The 26146-nt window shown below is 43.4% G+C and overlaps 2 protein-coding genes across 11 annotated transcripts in view; one reads left to right on the top strand and one right to left on the bottom strand.

Annotated features, from left to right (window-relative positions):
- LOC126035315 (translation initiation factor IF-2-like) overlaps positions 1-26146 on the bottom strand; it is a 307625-nt gene that overhangs the window by 37439 nt on the left and 244040 nt on the right. The gene's annotated exons all lie outside the window — the stretch shown is intronic.
- The window catches only part of LOC126035239 (erbin-like), a 171245-nt gene continuing 150658 nt past the window's right edge, over positions 5560-26146 (top strand). For 3 of the 10 annotated variants that reach the window (XM_049793512.1, XM_049793511.1, XM_049793516.1), the window contains exon 1: positions 6705-6987. In XM_049793512.1, the coding sequence (XP_049649469.1) occupies positions 6943-6987 (45 nt within the window). In that variant the 5' untranslated portion in view covers positions 6705-6942. Of the gene's footprint in view, positions 6294-6704; positions 6988-26146 lie in introns of those variants that run through there. The other 7 variants (XM_049793513.1, XM_049793510.1, XM_049793514.1 and 4 more) reach the window with 7 other exon arrangements.

The raw sequence follows: 26146 nt of genomic DNA, 5'->3' as shown, positions 1-26146 counted from the left end.
GAGTTAACACATAATTGCCTCCAAACCATTGAAGAACAAATGAAAATTAGGCCAGATCTGGAAGAGGTAGAATTGGAAAAGGGAGAAAAGTTATTCGCTGATGGGTCATCTCAAGTAATAGCAGGGAAAAGGAAGTCAGGATATGCAATTGTGGATGGAGAGAGCCTAGAAGTAAAAGAATCCGGACCCCTCAGTCCTAGTTGGTCGGCGCAGGCATGTGAGTTATATGCAGTACTTAGAGCATTGGAACTTTTAAAGGACAAAGAAGGGACCGTGTACACGGATTCAAAATATGCGTATGGAGTGGTACACACTTTCGGAAAAATTTGGGAAGAGCGGGGACTTATTAACTCTCAAGGAAAGGGTTTGGTCCACGAGGAACTAATTGTCAAAACTCTACAAGCAATAAGAGGGCCCAAGCGAATAGCTGTGGTACATGTTAGGGGACACCAAAGCGGAATGACCCCTGAAATTCGAGGGAATAATCTCGCTGACCAAGAGGCCAAGGCGGCAGCACTACTTGCTGTGACTATCACCCCGCCAGCGGGTGAAACGCCGGCAAAAACCCTAAGCCCACAGTTTAGTAAACCCGAAATGGATAAATTGAGGGGAATGGGAGTAGTGGAAAAAGAGGGTAAGTGGGAACTACCCGATGGGAGACAGGTGTTACCAAAAGCACTAACATGGAAAATAATGAGAGGTATGCACTCAAAGACTCATTGGGGTGTCCAAGCGCTGGTCGATCAGTTTGCAATAAAGTACATGTGTATTGGGGTTTATAATGTAGCCAAGGGAATCGTACAAGGGTGCCTAACGTGTCAGAGGATCAATAAACAGCATCTTAGAGAAAAAGTACAAGGGGGACGGGAATTAGCACACCGACCATTTGCCAAAATACAGATTGATTTTACTGATCTCCCTAAAGTAGGGCGATATAAACATTTACTTGTATTGGTAGACCACCTCACTCATTATGTCGAGGCGTTCCCTACTGCTAGGGCAACTGCCAATACGGTGGTAAAAGTACTTTTAGAACATATCATACCACGATATGGAAATATTGAAACTATTGATTCAGATAGAGGCCCACATTTCGTTTCCAAAGTAGTAAAAGAAGCTTTAGCCCCCTTTGGAACTAAATGGGAGTTCCATACCCCCTGGCACCCCCAAAGCTCCGGGAAAGTGGAACGAATGAATGGAGAAATAAAGAAACAATTAACTAAGTTAATGATAGAAACCAAAATGTCATGGGTAAAATGTTTGCCAATTGCTTTATTAAATATTCGGACTCAGCCCCGAGCGGATACTGGAATTTCCCCATTTGAAATATTATATGGCATGCCCTATGATATGGAATGCCCAGTTAATTACCCTACTTTAGATGAAGACAGTATTAACCATTATATTGTTCAGCTGATGAAAAGAAGAGAGCGATTGCGAAGGAAGGGAATGGTGGTACAGAGGCCACCCCTAGATATATATATGCATTCAGTGAAGCCAGGTGATATGGTATTAATCAGAGTCTGGAGAGAATCCTCTCTCACTCCTAGGTGGGAGGGGCCCTTTCTTGTTTTACTTACCACAGAAACTGCTGTCCGGACTGCAGAACGAGGATGAACTCACGCAAGCAGAATCAAAGGACCAATTCAGAGCTCTCACTGGAAGGCAACCAGAGACCCTGATGGTTTGAAGATTAAGTTCCGAAGAAAAGTGGATGAGTGAGACTATCTTTTGTAAAAATCCTCACTGTATATGTCATCCCTTTGTATGCTACAGGTGTAAACTCTGTAAAGGAAAGTGGCGGACACATTGCTCCTATAGGTATTCCGGTATTCCTCTAGTGGTATTTGCCACAAAAATTATACTTGCAAACAGGTAAACATTACGTGTGGGTGTATCAACCGGGAAAAATTATAAAGGACTCTAAAGAGTGGTGAGGATATTTTTGCTAAAGGCATAAACCCTGAGAGGTGTTGTCTTTATGTAAACGGGACACGTACAACAAAGGCTGAAATAGTGCAGATGAACAGTGGCCAGAGTGGGGTGGGGAGCTCAAGGATAAAAAAATTGGGACGCATATAAGTCAGAGCAAACCGAATATAAAGGAGGTTCCCCTGAAGAATACGACTGCTGCCGAGAAGATGGTACACCTCGCTGCTCTAAGCAACAGAGTAGGCAGAGAAGAAGGCAGAGACGTACTGTTGTGGGGATCAAGGTTGATGAACCACCTCCAAAGGAGGCTCACGGAGCCTCCTGACTTATTACTCCCAAACAAAATATCCTCAGAGCTTCCCCGAAGTCTCCCATCTCTCACCAGGGATAAAGATAAAAATCAAAATGATTGTCAACATCCTCGGAATACCTGTCACAAGGGTAAGGGTACACCACTTTTCTCAAACTTAAGATTAAGCACTTGGATGATAAGACTGTCCCTAATGCTAATAGGGATAACCCAAGGGAATGGGAACCCCCACCAACCTTATAAATGGACGCTCTATAGGTGGGAGGATCAAATGATGCTACAACAAGTAATTGCTACCGGGGCCCCAAGTTTTAATCAATCTCTGTGTCGACTCGTACCTAGGGACCCATGTCTACATAACTTAGGCTTTTATTTTTGCCCCAGTTCTAACCCTGGAAAGGGGTATTGCAACCATCCCAACTCTTACTATTGTTCTTATTGGGGTTGCGAGACTATAGCTTCTGACTGGACCCCTGGGGGAGGTCCAGATAAATTCCTATCCGTAGGATGGGGACCTCATGGATGTACACCTGCTTCGCATGGCTGGGATGGAAGCCAAACAGGACCATGGAGTGGAAATTGCCCATATATTTATATTAATGTAACCAACCCAACAGATCCTGCTTGGCTAACAGGGAGAACATGGGGAATCAGACTTTGGGAACCAGGCGCAGACTCAGGGGGAATAATTACAATAAGGAAGGAGCTGGCGCCAAATGAACCCTCTGGTGTGGGACCAAATCCGGTCATAGCAGAGGAAGAGGATAGCAACAGTATTGTACATACTGTTACAATCCTTCCTAGCATAGGCGTCGCTGAAAATAATATCCCGGGAATATCAACAAGAATCAACCCATTGTGGGATATGCTCCAAGCCAGCTATCAGGTACTGAATGCCACCTACCCCAATATAACTGAGCATTGTTGGTTATGTTATGACATTCGACCGCCCTTTTATGAAGCTATTGGGGTGGACAGTAGATTTAAAAAGGCCAACGGAGCAAATCCAGTTCAATGTATGTGGAATAAGGAATCTGGACGTAAGCAAGGGATAACAATGTCCCAAGTATCAGGAAAAGGAAGATGTATAGGAAATGTCCCAAAAGACAAACGACACCTGTGTAACACAACTCGTAAATCAAGAGGACTAAAAGCTGAGTGGTTAATTCCTGCAAATAATACTAAGTGGATTTGTTCCCAAACTGGGGTTACACCTTGTATATCCCTAAAGGTCTTTGATTGGACAACTGAGTATTGTATACAAGTAGCTGTGATACCTAGGCTTATTTACCATACCGAAGATTTTGTGTATGACTATCAAACTACTCAGGCCCATCACATACAAAAACGTGAGCCCTTTACAGCCCTCACGGTGGCAACCCTCATGGCAATCGGAGCTGCTGGAGCTGGTACAGGAATAACTTCCCTCGTACAACAGAATCAAAAATTTCAATCCCTAAGGGTAGCAGTCGACGAGGATTTGACTAGGATAGAAGAAGCCATGACAGCCCTAGAACAGTCTGTTAGGTCTTTATCGGAAGTGGTATTACAAAACAGACGGGGTTTAGACTTAATGTTCATGCAGCAGGGGGGGTTATGTACAGCCCTACGAGAGGAGTGTTGTGTATATGTTGACCATACTGGAGTAGTGAGAGATACAATGGCCAAGCTACGGGAGGGGTTAGAAAAACGGAAAAAGGACTGGGAAGTACAACAGAGCTGGTATGAGTCCATGTTTAATTATTCACCCTGGTTGACCACCCTATTATCAACTATTGCAGGACCTCTTATTTTGTTGATCTTATTCTTGACTTTTGGGCCATGCATTTTTAATAAGTTGATCGCTATTGTTAAAGGGCGCTTGGAAGCTGCACATTTAATGCTGCTACGAAAGCAATATGAACAAATCGGGGATGGAAGAATTACTCCTATCCTTGGGCGGGCAAAAGAAGCATTGGAGCGATTTAATGAACAAAATCAGGATCAAATAGAAAAGGGGGGATTGTAATGAACGGGTTAACTTTGTTCATGAAATCGGTAAGGGAAAAGAGACATATTGAGAGTTAGCAGATGCCTTGTGTAAATAACAAAACTTTCTTAATTGGTGCGTAAAGGTCACGGGAAGAGGGCAACGGCTATAACTTACTAGCTAAGGAGGGAAAAGAACAACTATAATTTACCAGATAACGGGATGGGCTCCACCAAGACTGCATTTTTCTATATCAAAGGACATTCTATATCAAAAAGATACTCGTCCTTGAGAAGATAGACCGAATCTGCCTAGTGACAGACCTGCACGAATGAAGAAAGAAGAAGCAGGACAAGGCGGAGACTTGCAAGAAAGAGATACATGGAATGTATATAAGGAATGTAACTATAACCTAAAGTTGCGTGCTTGTGGCGGAGCACTGCCTCCCCGGCCGCCCAGCGCTGTTTTGCTCTTTTATCGCTTGCTAATAAATTCGACTTCTTTTTCACTACAAATTGGTTCCTCCAATTTGTCACGAGCGTCTATAACAAATAACATAATGTACCAAGGAGGTTGAAATATTTGAGGAAAAAAATACAACTGTATTGTGGGGTTTACATGAAACAGTGTGAGCATTTATGTGGCTTTACTTTAACTGTTGTTTGCATCAAAGTTTAATATAACATATTCAAACATCTGGTTTGAGTGGAGGTTGTTAGCTTTTTTTCCCAGATGCGTTTGTTCTCCCAATTCCTGGTAACTGAAAGTTAGGGAGAGTGAGCCGCAATGGAGTGGCAGCTGCTGGGATGGCCATGAACGCAAGACATGCAGAAGACAAACTATGCCAAAAACGCGGAGGGAAACCAGCAACACCTGTACCCTAGAGCAGGGGTTCCTCAGTCCCGTGTGGTTACTGGACCAGGAAGGACGCCTGCAGGCACCCGTTGCGTTGCGGCCCGGCCCCATCCCAGTCCCCGGCCCGCACGTCAGGCAAAGGCAGCAAGGCCCCTTGCACAGCCTCAGGACACATCCCCTCTACAGCGCGCTACTCCCGCCACTCCCACCTCTCCCTATTAGCTCGCTCTCCCCCCCGCCCGGCCCCCCCCCCCGCCCTCACAACCGCGCCCCCGCCCCGTCCCTGCCCTTTGCCCCCCGGCCCCTGACCCCCGCGCCAACGCCCTCAGCCTCCACCTCGCCCCATTCCTCCACAGCGCGCTCGCGCTCCCGCCCCCCGCTGAGCGCCATTGGCTGCGGTGGCCCGTCCCTCACGACGCCCCTGGCTCGGGATTGCCTGCGTCGCGGCTCAGCCCTACATTAGCGCGGGAGAGGGTGTGTTAGTGGGGTTTGTTGGTGACGTTCGTATTTGCTTATCCTCTTCCTCCTTTCGTCCGCGACCAGTGGGGGCGTGAGCGTCGCGTCTGCCCGCTCCCGTCCCGCCTCCTCCCGCCGCTGCGATATCTACCCCAGCCTGGGCAGCGGTGCGCGGCGTCTTCTTACCGTCCCTGTTCCGTCTCCCTTAGGGTATTCCTCTCTACTTCATAGCTCTGCCACCTCTCTGGGTCCCCGCTGAGGCCGGGGAGGGTGGTGGGAGGCTGAATCGGAGGGAGAAGGGGGAAGTGCGCGAAAGGAGGCGGGGAGAGAGGCCAGCGGCGGGCGGGCAGGTGAGGTAGGAGGCTCTTCCGTTCCTCTCGCGCTGGCGGCGGCCGCCGCTCTCGGGCAGCGCGGCTCGGGGTGAGGGGTTGGGGGCGGAGTGGTGGCGCTGAGCGCGCTGGGGAGGCAGGCAGGCGAGGGGTGGTGGGGGGTACTGCGGTCTCGCCGCCGCGCATCGTTTCTGTCGGGCGGTCGCGGGGCAGGCTCCGGCGCCGCTGGTGGCAGGGGTCGGGAGGAGCCCGGCTCCGCTGACGTCCTCTCCCAGTGCACACGCACGTCGCACGCTCTGCAAACGCCCCTGTCCTCGTTCAAAGCTGTTGCGTATTCCCCCCCCCCTTCCCCCTTAACGAGAAGAAAACTCGACTGGATTTAATATTGGGGTCGAAAGAAACTCCTGCCTGCTGGATCTGGTTTAGACGCCCGACAGACAAGGTAGATTAAATGGGAAAGATTTGGGGAGCAGCAGCAACAACCACCGAAAAATCCTTCTGCTGAAGGGGGTGGGGGAAAAAGGAAGGAGTTCACGCTTCATTTTGATATCCTGTTTTTGGCCTTTATATTCCTGTTTTCTGCCTTGCGTAGTTTAGCTGTCCCTTGTGTTTCTCCCCCTCTTGGCCGAAATGCCGTTTGTATGGACGTAATCGTGGAGGTTGAAGAAAGAATCTGGGGAGATCGAGAGTTTTTAAGCTCCTCGGGCGCAGAAGTTTCTTTGTTTGTATTGAACTGAAACTGCTCGACTCTGTGACTGTGCTTCTTCAGCTCCTTCCCTTCGAAACGATTGCTAACCCTGCAAGTAGAATTAAGTTCTCAGGAAATAAGAAAGTTCTAAAGGAGGTATTTTTTTTTTTTTTTATTTAATCGAAAGATCTTGAGGCTTGGTGCTCCCTGTATCTGCCGTTTCTTTTTTTTCTTTCATCTTGTTTTCTGGAATATCGGTCAGTGTCTAGCCGGTCGTCTTCAAAATAGTTGTTAAATTTATTTATAAAAATGTGCCCTCGTAGTCCTCTGTAAATGTTGCAGTTTTTCCCTTCGACTGCTGCCACCGCCTCTTCTTTCCCTCTGCCCCCTCTCTGTCCTCAAGATGATGAGTTGGACTGCGTATTTTTCTTCAGCTTGTATAGGAGAGGTCTGTATTGCATTTTGATCCTTGTACAAGTTTACCTTAAAAATCTCCGTTTAAAAAAAAAAAAGCTAGCTAGTGGTCTGACTTATTAAAAGTATATGTAGTTGAACCTCTGAGTTAAGGTAGCCTTGTTTGGTTTTGGTGACCACTTTCTCCTTTATCATTTTTATTAAAGGAGTTCTGTTTGAAGCCATTGGAGGGGAAACTAAATGCGAAGTTTTGGTGTAAGGTTTTGTACTGCTGGTGCTTGTTATGTTATGCCAACTAACTAGTTGCGTGTAGTGAAAGCAGTATTGCTCACCACAGACTTATTTCACGTGCCTCAGAGGCAATTATTGGTTAGTTCTTTTGTGAAGGCAAGGAATTTCTCATATTGTGAACATTCAAAATGAGCCAGAAGCCATAGCTCTGTGCTAGCTTATTTCAATTTTTGTTCCTGTTTGACAAACTGAAAAGAAGCATGTTGGTCAGATAGGATGTGTGTGCTTCAGTCTCTCAAGTGTCTGAGATGTATTGGTATTTGTGAGGCTTGGACAAAGTAATTTCTATGCAAAAATTTTTAACACTCCTACATATGTAGTTCTTTAACAGCATCAAGTAACATAGTGTATGAGGAAAAAGTTATTAATCCAGCTCCATCTGTTTGATATAGTGTGAGGAAAAATGTTAACATTTAACTGACCTAAAGTGTCTTCTGTGGCTGATAACAAGTAAATTATTTAGCTTACAATTTATAGACTTACCTTTCCAGGCAGCAATAAAGGTCATTCTTAGTAGGCATCTGAAAGGGCTGAACAAAATAAATGGCAGTGAACTTTGGTTTCCTTATATGGCTGATGCTTGGCAAAAAAGCAATGAAGTCTAAATAGAGTAATCTTCTTACAAAGAATGATCACTTTCCAAAGCAGTGTTTCAGTCCTAATGACTTGAGGTTCTTGGGGGGGGGAATTGTAGCAATGCATGACAAATTTAGTTGTAAATCACTATGTTCTTAATGGATGCAATTTTTTGTTTCTTTTCAGACCTTTTGTGTTTCTCATGATGCACTTGATATTTTTCAATGTGTAGAAGAATAGATCCTTGTAGTGGAGCCACAACTTTTTACATCAGTGTTTTGTAACCATGGTAGCTATGGATAAGGCCATTTTTAATGATGAAAGTATAATTCAGTACTGCTTTTACAGCTAATGGTTATATCATAGAATAACATTCATGTCATTAATATAGTTTAGGAGTTATGAAGGAGTGTATTCTTTCTTGAGATCAGCAGTCTCAACTAAAAATCAGGCTGACATTGATATTCATATTATTGTGGTGGGTTGACCCTGGCTGGATGCCAGGTGCCCACCAAAGCCGCTCTATCACTCCCCCTCCTCAGCTGGAACGGGGGAGAGAAAAATATAACGAAAGGCTCGTGGGTCAAGATAAGGGCAGTTTAATAAAATGATAGCAAAGGTTGCGCGCGAAAGCAAAGAAAAAACAAATGATGTTACTCTCTACTTCCCATCAGCAGGCGATGTCTGGCCACTTCCTGGGAAGCAGGGCTCCAGTACGCGTAGTGCTTGCTCCGGAAGACAAAAATGCCCCCCCCTCCGTCTCCCTTCACTTAGCTTTTATATCTGAGCTGACGTCATATGGTATGGAATATCTGTTTGGTTAGTTTAGGTCAGCTGTCCTGGTTATGTCCCGTCCCAAGATCTTGCCCTGCCCCAGCCTGCCATTGAGGGGAGGGCAAAAATGTTGGGAGAGACAGCCTTGATGCTGTGCCAGCACTGCTCAGCAGTAGCCAAAACACTGGTGTGTTATCAACACCTTTCTAGCTACAGAGCTGCAGAGCACAGTGCTATGAGGGCTGCTATAGGGAGTACTAACTCCATCTCAGCCAGACCTAATACAATCTCCACCCCTTATTCCATACCATTTGCGTCCTGCTCAGGTCCCACATAATTTAATACAGATATCTTCTAACCATACTATTGTATTTAATTCTCATTACTGAAATCCTTTCTTACCAACACTTACAACTGCAACTACATACTTAAACCACTTTTATACCCAACGTACAGATTTATACATTCTTATTAATTACTATCCCTTGTCCTTTAAGAGATAGATATTCCAGGGGCTTCTTCCACTCCTTCAGATGTTCACACACAGGTTATGACTTGGGCCCCATCCATCAAGATAAGTGGTCAGGACAGGAGAAGCAGTACGTTCAATCGTTGGGCACCAACGTCGGCTTGGTTTGGGTCACCGATGCACTGGTCTGGTTCCTTGCGAAGTTCACTCCTCTGCAGTTCAGGTCATTCCTGCTACATTACTTCCTGCAACATACAACTCACATCACAGATTATTTTTCCCCCAAAGTTAAATGTCCTTGAGGCACACACTGGGTCTCCCCATCCTTCCGCATTACCCACCAAGTACACCCAGGTCCCTGAGCAAAGACAATCCCACGAATGGGTTTGCCTTTTCCCATGGGAGGTGCAATCCACACTGCCTTCCCCAGCCACTTCCCCATGTGCACCACGGGGACCTTATCTCCTCCCACAGTATGTAGGGGTTTTGTTTGGGCAGGACCAGGACGGTTAGCAGATCCTCTAGAGTTAACTAGCCAAGTGGCTTCTGCTAAATTTGCATCCCAATGCTTCCATGTCCCATTGCCTAGTGCTCTCAACATACTCTTCAACAGTCCATTATATCTCTCAATTTTTCCAGATGCCTGAGGGTGATAGGGTATGTGGTATACCCACTCAATGCCATGTTTCTTTGCCCAGGAGCTTATAAGGTTATTTTGGAAATGAGTCCCATTGTCTGATTCAATTCTTTCTGGGGTACCGTGTCGCCATAAAATTTGCCTTTCGAGGCCTAAGATGGTGTTTCGGGCAGTGGCATGGTTTACAGGATATGTTTCTAGCCAACCAGTAGTTGCTTCCACCATGGTGAGTACGTAGCACTTGCCTTGGCGTGTTCGTGGCAGTGGTCCAATGTAGTCAATTTGCCAGGCCTCGCCATATTGAAAGCCCAACCACCGCCCTCTGTTCCAGGGAGACTACTCTGGTGGCTTTTTTGATTGCAGCACATGTTTCACATTCATGAGTGACCTGTGTGATGGCCTCCATGGTCAGGTCCACCCCTCGATCACGAGCCCACCTATATGTTGCATCTCTCCCTAGATGTCCCGATGTCTCATGGGCCCATCGAGCTACAAGTAGCTCACCCTTACGCTCCCAGTCCAGGTCCACCTGAGCTATATCTATTTTGGCAGCCTTGTCTACCTGTTCATTATTTCGATGTTCTTCAGTGGCACGGCTTTTGGGCACGTGAGCATCTACATGACGTACCTTTAGAGTCATGTGTTCTACACGGGCAGCAATGTCCTGCCACAATGCTGCTGCCCAGATGGGTTTACCCTTGCGTTGCCAATTGGCCTTCTTCCACTGCTGTAGCCACCCCCATAGGGCATTAGCCACCATCCAGGAGTCGGTATAGAGGTAGAGTACCGGCCACTTTTCTCGTTCAGCAATGTCTAGAGCCAGTTGGATGGCTTTCACTTCTGCAAACTGACTTGACTCGCCTTCTCCTTCAGTGGCCTCAATGACTTGTCGTGTGGGACTCCACACAGCAGCTTTCCACTTCCGATGGTTCCCTACCACACGACAGGATCCATCAGTAAACAAAGCATAACACCTTTCGTCTTCTGGTAACTCATTATATGGTGGTGCCTCTTGGGCACGAGTCACCTCCTCAGGTGATGCTCCAAAATCTCTGCCTTCTGGCCATTCCATGATCTCTTCCAGAATTCCTGGGCGGTTAGATTTCCCCAGTCGAGCCCGTTGCGTGATCAATGCTATCCACTTACTCCATGTAGCGCTGGTTGCATGATGTGTAGAGGGGATGTTTCCTTTGAACATCCAGTGTAGCACGGGCAATCGTGGTGCCAAGAGGAGATATGTTTCTGTACCAACAACTTCTGAAGCGGCTCGAACCCCCTCATATGCTGCTAATATCTCTTTTTCAGTCGGGGTATAGTGAGTTTCTGATCCTCGGTACCCCCGACTCCAAAACCCTAATGGTCGACCTCGGGTTTCTCCTGGTGTTTTCTGCCACAGGCTCCAGGTGAGACCATGTTCCCCAGCTGCAGTGTAGAGTACATTTTGTACATCTGGTCCTGTTCGGACGGGCCCAAGAGCTACTGCACGAGCTATTTCCTGTCTGATATGCTCAAAGGCTTGTTGTTGTTCAGGGCCCCATTCAAAATAGTTCTTTTTCCGCGTTACTCGATAGAGAGGGCTCACAAGCTGACTATTACCTGGAATATGCATTCTCCAGAATCCCACAAGGCCTAGGAAAGCTTGTGTTTCTTTCTTGTTAGCTGGTGGAGACATAGTTGCTATCTTGTTAACCACATCCATAGGGACATGACGGCGACCATCCTGCCATTTTATTCCCAAGAACTGAATCTCCTGTGCAGGTCCCTTGACCTTACTTTTCTTTATGGCGAAACCAGCTTTCAGAAGAATCTGAATTATTCTTTTTCCCTTCTCAAACACTTCTTCTGCCTTGTTGCCCCATACGATGATGTCATCTATGTATTGTAAATGTTCAGGGGCATCGCCTTGTTCCAGTGCCATTTGGATTAATCCGTGACAAATGGTAGGGCTGTGCTTCCACCCCTGGGGCAGCCGATTCCAGGTGTATTGGACACCTCTCCATGTGAAAGCAAACTGTGGCCTGCACTCTGCTGCCAAGCTGTTAGAATACGACGCTGGGCACCTTGAATCACCTTTCGCCACATGGCTCGTGTGCACAGGACATCCTCTGGGTCTTTGGAAACTTCCTCGTCATCTAGATCACTGTAGATGACTTCCACCACTGCTAACTCTCTCAGGTACTGAATGCCTTCATCTGCAGTAGTCCACTTTTCTGATGAATTTACAAGATCTTCCTTGAATGGATATCTTGCCTTCACACTTGAGAGGAGCCGGCTCCAGAGACTGCAAATTGCTGCCTCTTTCCCAATTCCTCTTTCAATTCCCCGGTTTCTAGCGAGGGATCCCAGCTGTTGCGCTTCCTTGCCTTCCAGTAGCTGACTATCAGCCCCGTTATCCCAGCATCGGAGCAGCTAGGCAGCAATCCGCTCACCTGGCTGGCGGCTGTAATCTTTCCGCAAGTCCCGAAGTTCTGAGGACGTCAGGGACCGGGTAGTTTCTGCTTCTTGTTTAAGTTCCCTCACTCCTTCCTCCAATTTCCTTATCGAAGGACCAGCTTCTAAATCAAGCCTTTCCTCTTCTTCTTCTTCCCTCACTAATCGATGGTATGGACCCATTGATCTCCTTGTCCACTGTTTCCGTTTCACTACTGGGGCAATTACTGTAGTTGTTGTTTAGGTCCCTATCTCGAGCATCGTGTCCTTAGATGCAGTCTGGGTCCCTGCCTCAACCATGGTCCTCTGAGAGTATTGAACTGTGGCTCGGTAGGCATAGGCCAGGCCCCAGTACAGTGCGAGAAGCTGCTGGTTTTCATTGGGATAGGCAAGGCACCCTTCTATCAGGTGACGTGTCAGTTTGCCAGGGTTACTTGCCTGTTCGGATGTAAAATCCCAGATTATGGGAGGTGATAACCGTCCTAGGAATCTGCCCAAATCCTTCCATATACCCTGCCACCCAGGGACTGGTCGCTTGAGGGCACATTTCAATATTGCCTCACCTAAAACTTGCCTCCTCTTATACCAGGAAGAGACCAGGTTCCACAATACCCATAATATGCCACCAGTATTAATTATTAGTATTGAACAGCTCACGTAAGGGTGAACAAGGACCTCGGGAGCCTGCATAATAAAACCATTCACATCAATGCCTGGTAGGGAGAGGGAGATGTGTTCCCTCATCTCCTCCACAAGATAGCTCCCACAACACAGCAAAGCCATCACTGCCAGGACAAAGCACATAGACACTATTTGTATTAGCACGTTCCCACGTTCCTTCATTCTCCACACAAGATAGCTCCCACAGCACAACAAAGCCATCAGTGCCAGGACAAAGCACACAGCCATTATTTGCATTAACATGTTCCCAAACTCAGCAAGCTAGAGATAAGCAAGCAGCTAACAAGCTCTGTGACCTGCACAGGAGCTTGCCACTTAATAACTAGCTATAGAACGCTTAATGCAAAACTGCCGTTGTCGTGCCCCACGTTGGGCGCCAAAAAGGACTGTGGTGGGTTGACCCTGGCTGGATGCCAGGTGCCCACCAAAGCCGCTCTATCACTCCCCCTCCTCAGCTGGAACGGGGGAGAGAAAAATATAAGGGCAGTTTAATAAAATGATAGCAAAGGTTGCGCGCGAAAGCAAAGAAAAAAACAAATGATGTTACTCTCTACTTCCCATCAGCAGGCGATGTCTGGCCACTTCCTGGGAAGCAGGGCTCCAGTACGCGTAGTGCTTGCTCCGGAAGACAAAAATGCCCCCCCCTCCGTCTCCCTTCACTTAGCTTTTATATCTGAGCTGACGTCATATGGTATGGAATATCTGTTTGGTTAGTTTAGGTCAGCTGTCCTGGTTATGTCCCGTCCCAAGATCTTGCCCTGCCCCAGCCTGCCATTGAGGGGAGGGCAAAAATGTTGGAGAGACAGCCTTGATGCTGTGCCAGCACTGCTCAGCAGTAGCCAAAACACTGGTGTGTTATCAACACCTTTCTAGCTACAGAGCTGCAGAGCACAGTGCTATGAGGGCTGCTATAGGGAGTACTAACTCCATCTCAGCCAGACCCAATTTAAGTATACATATGGTAGCTCATGTTGTTTGAAATAACACTTTCATAGGTATGTGTCGATTGCTTGGGGAAACATTCTTTTGATCTGGATGTTCCTTGCTCATGAATTAAATTAAACTCATGTAAACATTGGTAATTTTAAGTAGGTATGCTCACGCTCAAAGAGCTAGAAGCTACAGCATATGGCATACTATGGAATATGATTATCATACTAGTATAAATATGAATAGATTTGTCATGAATAAGCTGCCCAGTGGATAGTGTTTGGTAGAAATGTAGTGCTCAATAGGGTATCCGTTTGCACATCACATTCATATAGAATTGATTAGGGGACTCCATGGAGAAAGTGTTATTGATTGAAAGTTGCCTAGGGTATTAAGCTGGTGGTGTAAGAAAACAGTGTTGTGATTTGTCCTCAGTGGAATTTGTGGTCCTAGGCACAGAGCACCATGCTTGGAACATGAAAGCTACGGGAAGGCTTGCACATATGTAACATATGTTAAAGGTAGCATGTTAGCGTAGGTTCTTGTGGTGGGTTGACCCTGCCTGGATGCCAGGTGCCCACCAAAGCTGCTCTATCACTCCTCCTTAGCTGGACAGGGGAGAGAAAATATAAAGAAAAGCTTGTGGGTTGAGATAAGGACAGGGAGAGATCACTCACCAATTACCATCATGGGCAAAACAGACTTGACTTGGGGAAAACTAATTTAATTCATTACCAATCCAATCAAGAGTAGGATAATGAGAAATAAAATAAAATCTTAAAACACTTTCCCTCCACCCCTCCCTTCTTCTTGGGCACAGCTTCATTCATGAATTTTCTACCTTCCCCCCCCCCCCCCCCCCCAATGGCACGGGCAGATGGGGGATGGGGAATGGGGGTTGTGGTCAGTTCATCACACATTGCGTCTGCTGCTCCTTCCTCTTCAGGAGGAGGACTCCCACGGGACACAGTTCTCCACAAACTTCTCCAATGTGAGTCTTTCCCATGGGCTACAGTTCTTCATGAACTGCTCCAGCATGGGTCTCTTCCATGGAGTGCAGTGCTCCAGCGTGGGTCCCACACAAGGTCACAAGTCCTGCCAGAAAACCTGTTCCAATGTGGGCTCCTCTCTCTCCATGGGTCCACAGGTCCTGCCAGGAGCCTGCTCCAGCACAGGCTTCTTATGGGGTCGCATCCACCTGCTCTGGCATGGGGTCCTCCATGGGCTGCAGGTGGATATCTGCTCCACTGTGGACCTCTGTGGGCTGCAGGGGGACAGCCTGCCTTACCATGGTCTTCACCACAGACTGCAGGGGAATTTCTGCTCCAGCACCTGGAGCACCTCCTCCCCCTCCTTCGCTGACCTTGGTGTCTGCAGGGTTGTTTCTCTCACATATTCCTACTCCTCTCTTCCAGCTGCAGTTTCTGTTGCGCGGTAACTCTTTCCCCTTCTTAAATATGTTATCACAGAGGCGCTACCACTGTTGCTGATTGGCTTGGCCTTGGCCAGCAGCAGGTCTGTCTTGGAGCCAGCTAGCATTGGGTCTGTCAGACATGGGGGAAGCTTCTAGCAGCTTCTCACAGAAGCCACCCCTGTAGCTCCCCCTGCTACCAAAATTTTGCCACGCTGTTGTGGTTTAACCCCAGCCAGCAACTAAGCACCACGCAGCTGCTCACTCACTTCCCCCTGACCTAGTGGGATGGGGGACAAAATTGGGAAAAGAAGCAAAACTCGTGGGTTGAGATAAGAACGGTTTAATAGAACAGAAAAGAAGAAACTAATAATGATAATGTTAACGCTAATAAAATGACAGTAGTAATAATAAAAGGATTGGAATATGGAAATGATGTACAGTGCAATTGCTCACCACCTGCTGACCAATGCCCAGTTAGTCCCTGAGTGGTGATCCCCCCACTCCCCCTAGTTCATATACTAGATGTGATGTCACATGGTATGGAATACCCTGTTGGCCACTTTGGGTCAGCTGCCCTGGCTGTGTCCTGTGCCAACTTCTTGTGCCCCTCCAGCTCTCTCACTGGCTGGGCATGAGAAGCTGAAAAAATCCTTGACTTGAGACTAAACATTACTTAGCAACAACTGAAAGCATCAGTGTTATTAACATTCTTCTCACACCTAACTCAAAAACATAGCACTGTACTAGCTACTAGGAAGACAATTAAGTCTATCCCAGCTGAAAATGACACACGCAGACCCAATACAGTTCTAGAAATAGAAGGGGATGGAATCAAATTCAACTGAGTTTTCCTGTTGGAGTGTAATAAATCATTGGCTGTCCATTTTGTTTTCTCATTTTGTTTTTGTCCTTCCTGCTCCCAAGTAAAAAGGAAAATCTCCTAGGGAAAATGTTATGTAAAGATCAAATGTTTGTTATGTCATCTTTTCAGTAGATTCTCCCTATGGAATAACTTGATTTGCTAAAGAAGCGTCTGTCATTTACTCTGCATAGAGGAAATTACAAATCTAACCTTTTCTGAACAAGAAACTAGTTGAGTTGACGGAAAAGCTACTCTTATGGATTCAAAAACAGTAGGTTGTATCCCTATGTGAGCGTGCAGATGTTGATGGTGACAGCTGATATAGGTAGTTGTGTGAATTATCTAGAAAATGAGGGTTTAGAAACATCCCTATTTTACCTTTGTTAACTTTTAAGTAAAACAGTGTCAGACATTTTTCACATCAGAATGAAAACATGAAGGGTAACATGTTTATCAGTTTATGTAGTAAATAGTCAATAAATAATAAGTTTTTCACATTTAAAAAGTGCAATATTTGTGGTAACATTAAATTGCTAGCTTAGTGTTTTTGGAACTTAGTGTTAGGAACTTTAGTGTTGTGGGTAACTTGTAAACAGTTCTGTGGCTACTTGCATGGCAGACTCTGGTCCAGTTCTGGACAAGAAATACTTTTTTTGGCAGGGTGGGAGCTTGTCAAAGCTTCAAACATGGATTTACCATAATTCTTATAGTACTTTTCATCTCTTGGGGAGCAGCTGCAGTGTGCCACTGCAGTTTCCAACTGTGAAGGTGGCATGCAGAGCCTGCTGTATCAGCACAGCTGGCACACTATCTCCTGCTGAGTAAATATCAATAAAAATTAGTGGGCCTAAATAACACTGCCTAAGATACTTCAGTAATAATTAATTGTTAAGCAATTCTACTGAGTTTAAGATTATAAGGGGACAGGTGATACAGAAACTTGACTGTTCTAATGACAAGATGGGTGTGGGGGTTTTTTGAAGGATTTTTTTGTTGTAAAAAGATTACTGAAATATATTGCCTTAATTTCTAATTAAGAATACAGTGTTCATGTATTGTGAGTAAAACTTTATAAATATTAAGTTTTGAGAATGAGAATGCTGATTTAGGAGAGATTTACAAATCTCATCTTCTGCCTGTGTAAGAAAAATGGAAAAAGCAAATATTGTTATATTGGAATTGGTAGTATTTTTATTGTATAGTAATTGGGATAAATTTGCTTTTTCTGCTGCTCTTCCTCATTAGTTACCAGTTCTTCTTAAGATACTTGTTTCTATGATGCTTAAACTTCAATACAGGCATTTGGCTTATTACTCTTTCTTTAGTCCTACCTGTACTTCCCCTGAAGGTGATACAGGAGCATGATATTTCAACACTAAATTGCACCTTCCACCTTTAAAAATACATTGTGACTTTTCATGATTGAGAAATAACGGTAAGCAAACATCTTCACTTGGTCTAAATGAAACCAAACTGAAGTGTACTTATGTTGGAGAAGCGTTGTGACTAGCTTCCCTAGGGTAGTTTAAGTTGAAAAGTAGATTAGTTCTTTCTGTATCCAGAACTAATTTGTAGATGCTTGATACTAAGTGATCATTATACATAGGAACAAGGGGTGATGATTAAGCAGAGTCTGAGGACAATATGAACTGTCCTGGCTGCTGTGGCTGTCCTGGAAGTTGTAATAATATCAGAAGGTAACCAAGCCTCTGGAGCTTCTTGCGTTCAAAGGCTGAATCTTGTTAGATAAGATATTGTGTACTCTCCTCCCCTCTTAATCTACTTCAGTAGTTAATGAATGGGATGGCCATACTCTTCTGTCCCATTTTTTGGCATGGCCAAGAAAACGTTAGGTAACAAGTCTTTTACGTAACTTTGTTGATTAAAGGCGGCAGGGGAATGCTTTGTGCCTTCCTCTGTTCTGTATCTGTCCAATGATTAGGCACAGTCTAGACCCTAAAGATTACTTATGATAGTAAGGACAACTTCTGTCCCTGTAAGAGCAAAGCTACCAGAAAGATGGTAAGTGATTCCAAAATGCACAACTTTTTTCATAGTTTCTCAATTTTAAAATATCCAATATTATATACCCTTGAATCTTGTAAATAGTACTATGGTTTCTCAAACTTTTGTTTCATGCTTTTGTATAATTGAATTCTGCAAGCATAAAGCTATGTTATATATGCAAAGTAAAACAACTGTTAAAAGCAAACATTCTTTCTGATTCTCTTTAGATGCACATTGTGAGAATAACTGGAAGAAACTGCAAATCAGTATCCTCAGAGTGACCAGTTCAGAATTCACTGGGTACATGAGCTCCCTTTCCAAACACAAAAGTCTTCTAAGCACACTGAATTCTCCAAGTTTGTATAGCTCAACATGTACAGTGCTGTGCTTAATGTCTTGTAGACCCTGTCATGAAGTTGGCTGGGGTGGAATGAGCAGAGATACATAAACATGGTCCAGGTAGTGAATCGTCTGACTATCCTGGATTATCACATGCTTCTGGTGGAGGAGACTGCAGCTGTTTGAGTAGAATTTCCTTTCTAGGAACAGCTAGGAAGGAAATACTTGTTTTAAAAGTGTTGAGCTTTGTGTTCTCTTGAACTTAAAATTGCACTTCTGAAGTAGATGCTTGGGGTGTAGTTGTCTTCCTGTGAGCTCTTGGTGCTCAGTGGCTACTTCTTGTGTCAGTTGTCTGGGGCTAGCTATAAGAGTAAAGGAGCTCTGAAGTGGTTTGAAGTCTTACTAAAAGTTATAAATACTTGAAATATAACATTTCTAATGCAACTTTTAATTTGGAATGGATGGTATCTCCCTCTGAAGTGGCCTGGGGTTTATTCTCCTTGGTGGGGAAAGCTCCAATGTTAATAACTGAATTAAAAGTATTTGAAGGTCTGTTAGTTTTTTAAAGGTAGCTGCAGAAGGATGGTTGAAAAAGAGTATCTATATTGGTGTCTGAAGTACTGTGCTTTGAGTTTTACTGCTGCCTTTGGAACCTTCTCATCAGGTTTCAGCTCTAGTTAGCATGGGAAGTTCCTGTAGCACCGGTGGGGGTGGTGCGGGTGGCTCTGTCTTCCCAGACAGTTCTGGAAGAAAAGTTTCATGTTCTTCCATAGTCCTCTGTCCCCTAATATGGGGTCTAAGTTTAGTACAGTTGCAGAAATTACTTCTTCAGCCTTCCTTGCCCTCCTTGTCCTTGGAGTTTTTCAGTACATATCTTCTGAAACTTCCAAAGCCTCTTAAAAAGGAGAGGAGAGGGCATAGATGCTTTGAGCTGTATCAGTACATCTAAACAAATGTCTGAAATGCAATGACAGATGCCTGTGAATGTCAGTCACAGGTTCAGTCATCCAAAATTACTATGGATGTCATTTTAAGTGTTTGGATGGTGGAAAGTGTTTCCAGGCTTTTCTGGAAGACTTCTGGTAGGCTGTAAAGAAACTTTTGAGAACTGCTGCTTTTTTCCCCCACATGTGACTGTAGTCATCCTGGAATTAATCTCCTTGAGGGGAGAAATGGTAGTTTAGAAGATGAACCCAATTGTCAGCAATTTGATCAAATTACTGCAGGTCTTCTGTCTTTACTTACAGTTAACCCTGAAGATAGGATGGAGGTTTATATTTGAAACTGGATATCAGAGAACTTTTATATTTAAATAATGATACTAATGTAAATTTTTCCTCTGGGGAAATGCTATGCTTAATAATCTGTATGTGCTTATGCATGCTTGTAGTTAAAAAGCTTGGCTGTAGAAGCATTTACAAGGTTGAGGCCTGTATTTTCAGTAAAAGTAGACTGAAAAGTATGGCAGTCTAAGTCTTTTATGACTTAAATGCTCTTTAAATACTTGCTTTCCATGCTTATGCTACAGAGTATTACATGCAGGTGTTGAATTTACTTAGTTTCCACTTTGGTAGGTGTACTTGAAGGAGAAGATGGATGTGCAGACAGCTGTTCATGTGCACTGATAGCCTGCTGCTGGTACACTTGCTTGCTGTGGCAAATTAATCTGTGGCAACCTGGAATGTCAGCTTGGTAGTTAGCTCCTTTTAGGAGAACATAGTCATTTTGGGTTACTTCTGGTCACATAATCATATGTGGTGTTAACCCTGGAGCTGCAGGTCATTTAAATTCTGAGGTGCTTTATATATATATATATATTTATTTTTTTTAGGTTGGCAGTAAAGTTCATCACTGAGGAAGAAAATTCAAAAGTTCACATTTTTCTGATTCATAGCTATCTAGCCTCTATACAATTTATTTCAGTTATGCTTTAGTAAACTTATACCAGATGATTTATTGGAAGTAATGCAGAATGTTCATGAATTCTTTAGTAGATCTCTTTTTGGGGAGGAATTACAGTCAGAGGAAATTGAGTGAAGAATGCTAGAAAATAATATTTGGAACAAACCTAGAATTTTACTTTAAGGTCACTTTTGTTGGTTCACAGATGGGTGTTGGAAAACTATTAAAAACAAGGTAAAAATTAAGGACTCTAAGTAGGAAGAGGAGAAAAAGATGGTTAAACCTGTGAGTTTCCATCCTTTCTGGGAATGTGACAGGAAGGGGAAATCAATTGGAACTCTAAATTTGGCAAGCCATCTGGCTCTGCTTCTGATGGATAAGATCAGAAATGTTAATATAGGCAAAACTATCGGAGCTTGATAATTTTACTATACTATTGTTTAACTATAGTGCATCTTATTTGTCTTGTCTTTTAGGATACTTTTTTCTGAATGATGTTTTGTGGGGGAGGGAGCTTTCTGTGGCTATTAGAAAGCCCTGTACTTCCTGTGTGTTATTCTTAATCTAGACTTTAATGTTTTGGGTCCAGTACCAGAAGTTTCATCTAAATAAATAAAAAAAGTAAATAATACAAATACTAGAAAAGCAAGATAGATTTAAAATAGATTTTAATAGACTTAAATGAAAATAATTTACTCTTCCATTTGTATTTATCTGGGTGAGCTCCTCTATTTTTCAAGGAGCATTTATTTTGTCTTGCTTTACTGAAGCAAAGCAGAAGTGCTGAGGATCATGGTATTCCTGTGTGCTTTTTGAAATGCTGTTCTTGCTAGAGAAAAGCAGTGGAGCAAAGTTTTCTGTGGTATTTTCCTGTGAGAAATCTGTGGGAGAGGTATTGTCAAGATTTCAAATGTCCTGTAGTCTTTCATGACATTAGTGTTACTGAATTGGTTTTGCAGCAGTCTGTGACACTTCAAGGGAAAGATTATGGCCCTGCTGATGGAGCAGGTTAAAAGGAAGTGTTATGGGATGGGAGAGAAATAAATCTTTAATCACTACTTTTTTTCTTGTCCTCTTTTTTTTTACTTTTCTTCCCTCTACATAAAACAACTTGTCAAGAACCAACAAGTTGTTCCTTAAACTTTTAAAAACGGTGCTCCCCATCTTTCGTCTGTCCCAGATGGAGTGAGTCCCTGCATGTTTCCACTGAATTCAAGTATATATTTGCTCATTTTAGATTCATAGATCACCCATCATTCTATTTGTGTTAAATCTTGACAATGTTTTAAATTTCAGCTTCAGAGTATGAAATATCTATAGAGGAATAACTTTCACCCAAAATCAGAATGTTACTCATTTTCCCCAAACTTGTATTAACTTTTTTTTAATCTTTTAAGTCTGAAGGGAAGTACCACTGGACAACTAAAATTATTTTAAATCACATTTATGAAATTTTCTGAAATTCCTACATTGTGCTATTCAGTTCAGTTTCCCTATTCTGAGAAAGAGGCTGACGTTAATAGCATTTCCTGCTAGAAAGCACAGGATGTCTGAAGTTAAGTAACACTTTAAGCCAAGTTATTAAATCAACTTTGAATTCAGTTTTGAGGCTATAACTTGCACTGTGATGGGAAGGAAGAATCTTGGTTCTACTTAAACCTCCTGTCAGGTGAAAAACTGTTTTTGACTATAGATAGTGAATTATTATCTATGTTGATAACAGTGCTTTAAGAGAAACTGTGCTTCAATATAATTGTCTAAATTCCAAGTAATTCTTATTTTTTTAATTGTAAGCAGTAAGCTATATGAAGAGGCAAAAATACTTTGGAAACCATTCAAGAATATCCTTCTGTTAATTTTGTTGTAAGAGTTGCTTATCTGATCTCCAAAACATCTGATGTAGTAAAATAAAAATAACATAACATCTCTCTTTAATCATCATCTATTGGCATAGAGAAACACAACACTAAGTGAAGAGAAAAATAATTTAGTGCAAAAAATATTATCTTAAATGCTTCATTACAATGTTGGGAGTAAAAGGAGATAATAAGTTAGCAAAAATCAAATGCACATTGTGAGACCAAAGCTGAGTAAATGGAGGACAAGAATAATGGTGCTTAGACACATGGGAGATGTGAAGAGTCTTGTAGTTAGAACCACAGTTCAGGTGAAGAAGATTAATTCTTGTGCATCACAATTGTGAGCTACTAATTGGGATGGATCTGGAATTATGTATCAGTTGTAAAATGAATGCAGAAGATAAAATAGACAAAGGTACAGTTCAGGGATTCCTTTATTTGGCCAGGATGGTGACTTAAAACTGCTGAGAATAATATTGAGCTAATATGTGTCATAATTATTGTATAAACTAGAGGGAGATGATGCTTAATCTGGAAAATACTGATTTTTTTTTTTTTTGAACTTTGGCTCTTTACAAAAATAGTGGCTACTCCTTATTGTAGCAGTGAAAAAAGTGAAAGGAAAAGGAAAGTGAAAAGGAAAACTCTTTTAAAAGCTGTATTGTAAATAAAAGCTTACTGTTTGTAGTACTGCATTTTATACTAAACAAATGCAAAAGCAAAAAACAAACTAGCTTGTTGAGGTGGGTAACACTTATAAGACAGACAGAAGTCTTCTTTAAGGGGGAAGTATTCTAAAGTAAAATGGAAGTCCAGTTGTGTATGCTGTTTATGTAAGTAGTAACTTTTATTAGGGCACTATGTAGTGTATTGTAAGTGTCAGGATGCATCTTTACTTGTGGTTTTTTTGGTAGGATATATATATTTTTTTTTGAAATCTAACAATTCCCAAATGGGGAATGAATACACACATCGATGTGCACTCCTCTTTTTTTAAACTCCGGTCTATGAATGTGTTTCCACTTGTGTTCCTCTCGCCATACTGAATTGTGTAACCTGTTTAGATTTGGTGCAGCAGTTTTTCTGGGCAGTTTATCCATTTTGTTATTAGCTAGAGGGTTGTGGTTCGTTGTTCTCCTCCCATGTACCCAACCTCTGCTTGCTTTTTTTTAGGCCCTCTATGTTCTTTTGACCTCTGTTGTTTGATGATTTTATTTTTAACTAGGAATTCTGGCAATTACTTTTTTGGGGGGAGTGCATGTAAAGCAGGGCATTAGGGGCTGTTTTGTTTTAATATATGGACCATGCAATTTAGAAAACAAAATAATTGAGTAACTAGGAATCTTCTGAAGGCAATTAGATGGAAAGTCTAGTTAATAGATGAGAACCTTTCTTGTGTATTGAAATGCTGCATATTTACAGCAGTGCAGCTTGCTTGTTTAAAAACCTTTGGTATCTGCTGCAGATGGCTGCATAGTCTAAGGAGTAGTTTCCTGGCTGCATTGTACATGAAATGCCAAACACATTGAGAGCAGTTTTGTTCTAGAATGCCAAAATACATTAAATCCATTCAGGAAACGACATATGTCAAGTGAATAAAAATATCACACTCATGAAACAGAATGTGGTAGTTATGTTTTTCAATTCTGTTTTCTTTCCTGAATTAAGGGGTTAAAAAGGACTTCTTGTATTAATTACTGAGGATAGTATTAAATACCAATTACTGACTTATACTTTCAGCATTTTCACTACTGTTTGTTTCCTCATACCCCCTTTTTTTTTCTTTTGATTAAAATATGCCATAGACTGAAATTGGAGGCTATCAATAGGGATACTGTATAGGAAAAAGAGTGTTATGTTTTCCTCCTTTGTTATCTAGGCCTGTGCACAGCATACAGGATTTTAGTGGGGGTTTGGGTTTATGTGGCGGGGTTTTGGTAGCAGGGGAGGGGGCTACAGGGGTGGCTCCTGTGAGAAGCTGCTAGAAGCTCCCCTGGCTCCCAAGATGGACCCGCCTCCGACCAAGGCCGACCCAATCAGTGACGGTGGTAGCACCTCTGGGATAATGTATTTCAGGGGAACCTACTGTAGAGGAGGAGACTGGAATGTAAGAAAAACACCTATTCCGATACTAAGGAGGAGGGGGAGGAGGTGCACTGGAGGAGGGGATGCGCCTGTAGCCTGTGGTGAGACAGCAGGCTGTCCCCCTGCAGTCCATGGAGGTGAACAGTGGAACAGATGCCCACCTGAGGCCTGTGGAGGACCCCATGCCAGAGCAGGTGAATGCCCCCGAAGATGGTTATGACTCCACGGGAAAGCCCACACTGGAGCAGTCTGTGCCTGAAGAACTGCAGCCCGTGGGAAGGACCCATGTTGGAGAAGTTTGTGAAGGACTGTGTCCTGTGGGAGGGACCCCATGCTGGAGCAGGGGAAGAGTGATGAGTCCTGCCCCTGAGGAGGAAGGAGCAGCAGAGACAATGTGTGATGAACTGACCCCAACCCCCATTCCCCTGTGCTGCTTGGGGGGGGGGGGGGAGAAGGTAGAGAAAACTGGGAGTGGAGTTGAGCTGGGAAGGAGGGAGGGGTGGGGGGAAGGTGTTCTAAGGTTTGGTTTTACTTCTCAGTATCCTTGGTTTTGATTTGATTTGTAGTAAATTAACTTGATTTTGTTTCTTCCCCAAGTTGAGCCTGTGTTTTGCCCATGACCATAAGTGGGGGGTGATCCTTCCCAGTCCTTGTCTCAACCCACGAGCTTTTCTTTGTATTTTCTCCACTGGGGCCAGGAGGGGGGGAGGAGTGAGGGAGGGAGCAGCTGTGTGGTGCTTTGTTACTGGCTGGGGTTAAACCATGACAGGTGTGGGGGTTTGTTTTGTTTGTTTTGGGGTTTGAGGTTTTTTTTTTTTGGGGGGGGGGGGTGGGGTGGGGTAGTGGTGTTATGTGTGTTTGTTTTTTGTTTGATTTTGGATTTTTTTGTGTTGGGCTTTTTTAAGGCTGTTAGCTTATGTGTTTCTTTGCATCCCTAAGAGATTTGTATGTAATTGCTTGATACAGCAGATAGAAAAGCAGGGTTGTTAAAAATGAGCAGTGAAGGATGTTGTTTCTGCCCAAACTGTAAATTCCAGCAAGTTCTCAAGACAGGAAGTGGGAAAGAAGAAACAAGCTTAGGGCGGAGTGTGTTTTCTTGCATGTTACTTCTTTGTTTGCAAAGGTGGTGGTAGTCACTTTCCTTCCTCCTAGTTGGAAGGCAAAGATATTAAAAATTGCATTGACAGAAAAATACATGTTTCCATCAGATCAGTTTCTAACTAATATTTTGCATAGATTTTTCTTATCCAAAATAATTTGAAAGCCTTTATTTTATAGCTCTTTTATACACTTCATTCCTCTGGGCTTGTTTATATTTAAAGCAATTTTTCTTGTTCTTTCTGAATCTTTTTTTCCTCACTTTTTCTCTTGCATCGCTATGATTAGACATACAGGTAAAAATCAACTTCAGTGAATTATCTTACATAAGGTCCTTAGTGGTGTTCTGTCTTGTGTAAGAAGTGATAGGTCCCCAAAAGAGCAGGGAATGAGGGCAAGTGTTTTGTTTTCCTAGCTGTGGAAGGCATAGATTTATTTAAACTAAACATTTAATAATAAATTAGTGTGGTGGGTTGACCCTGGCTGGATGCCAGGTGCCCACCAAGCTGCTCTATCACTTCCCTCCTCAGCTGGACAGGGGAGAGAAAATATGATGAAAGGCTTGTGGGTTGAGATAAAGACGGGGAGAGATCACTCAGCAATTACCATCACAGGCAAAACAGACTCGACTTGTGGAAAAATTAATTTATGGCTAATCAAATCAGTAGAGTAATGAGAAACTAAAAACAAATCTGAAGCCTGGCTGTAGTAGAGGCTGCAATTATTAGCATTTCTATGTTTTTTTTGTGGGTTGTTTTTGGTGATATTAAGAGCTCAGATGTGAAAGAGTGGAATCTTTATGTGTTCCTGTCTCCTGGATTGAAAGAGGAGATGCTGGT

Source organism: Accipiter gentilis, chromosome W (genome assembly GCF_929443795.1).
Source record: "Accipiter gentilis chromosome W, bAccGen1.1, whole genome shotgun sequence".
Lineage (NCBI taxonomy): Eukaryota > Metazoa > Chordata > Aves > Accipitriformes > Accipitridae > Astur > Astur gentilis.
The sequence above is the reverse complement of the archived record's forward strand: the minus strand, read 5'-3'. Positions and strand labels throughout refer to the sequence as shown.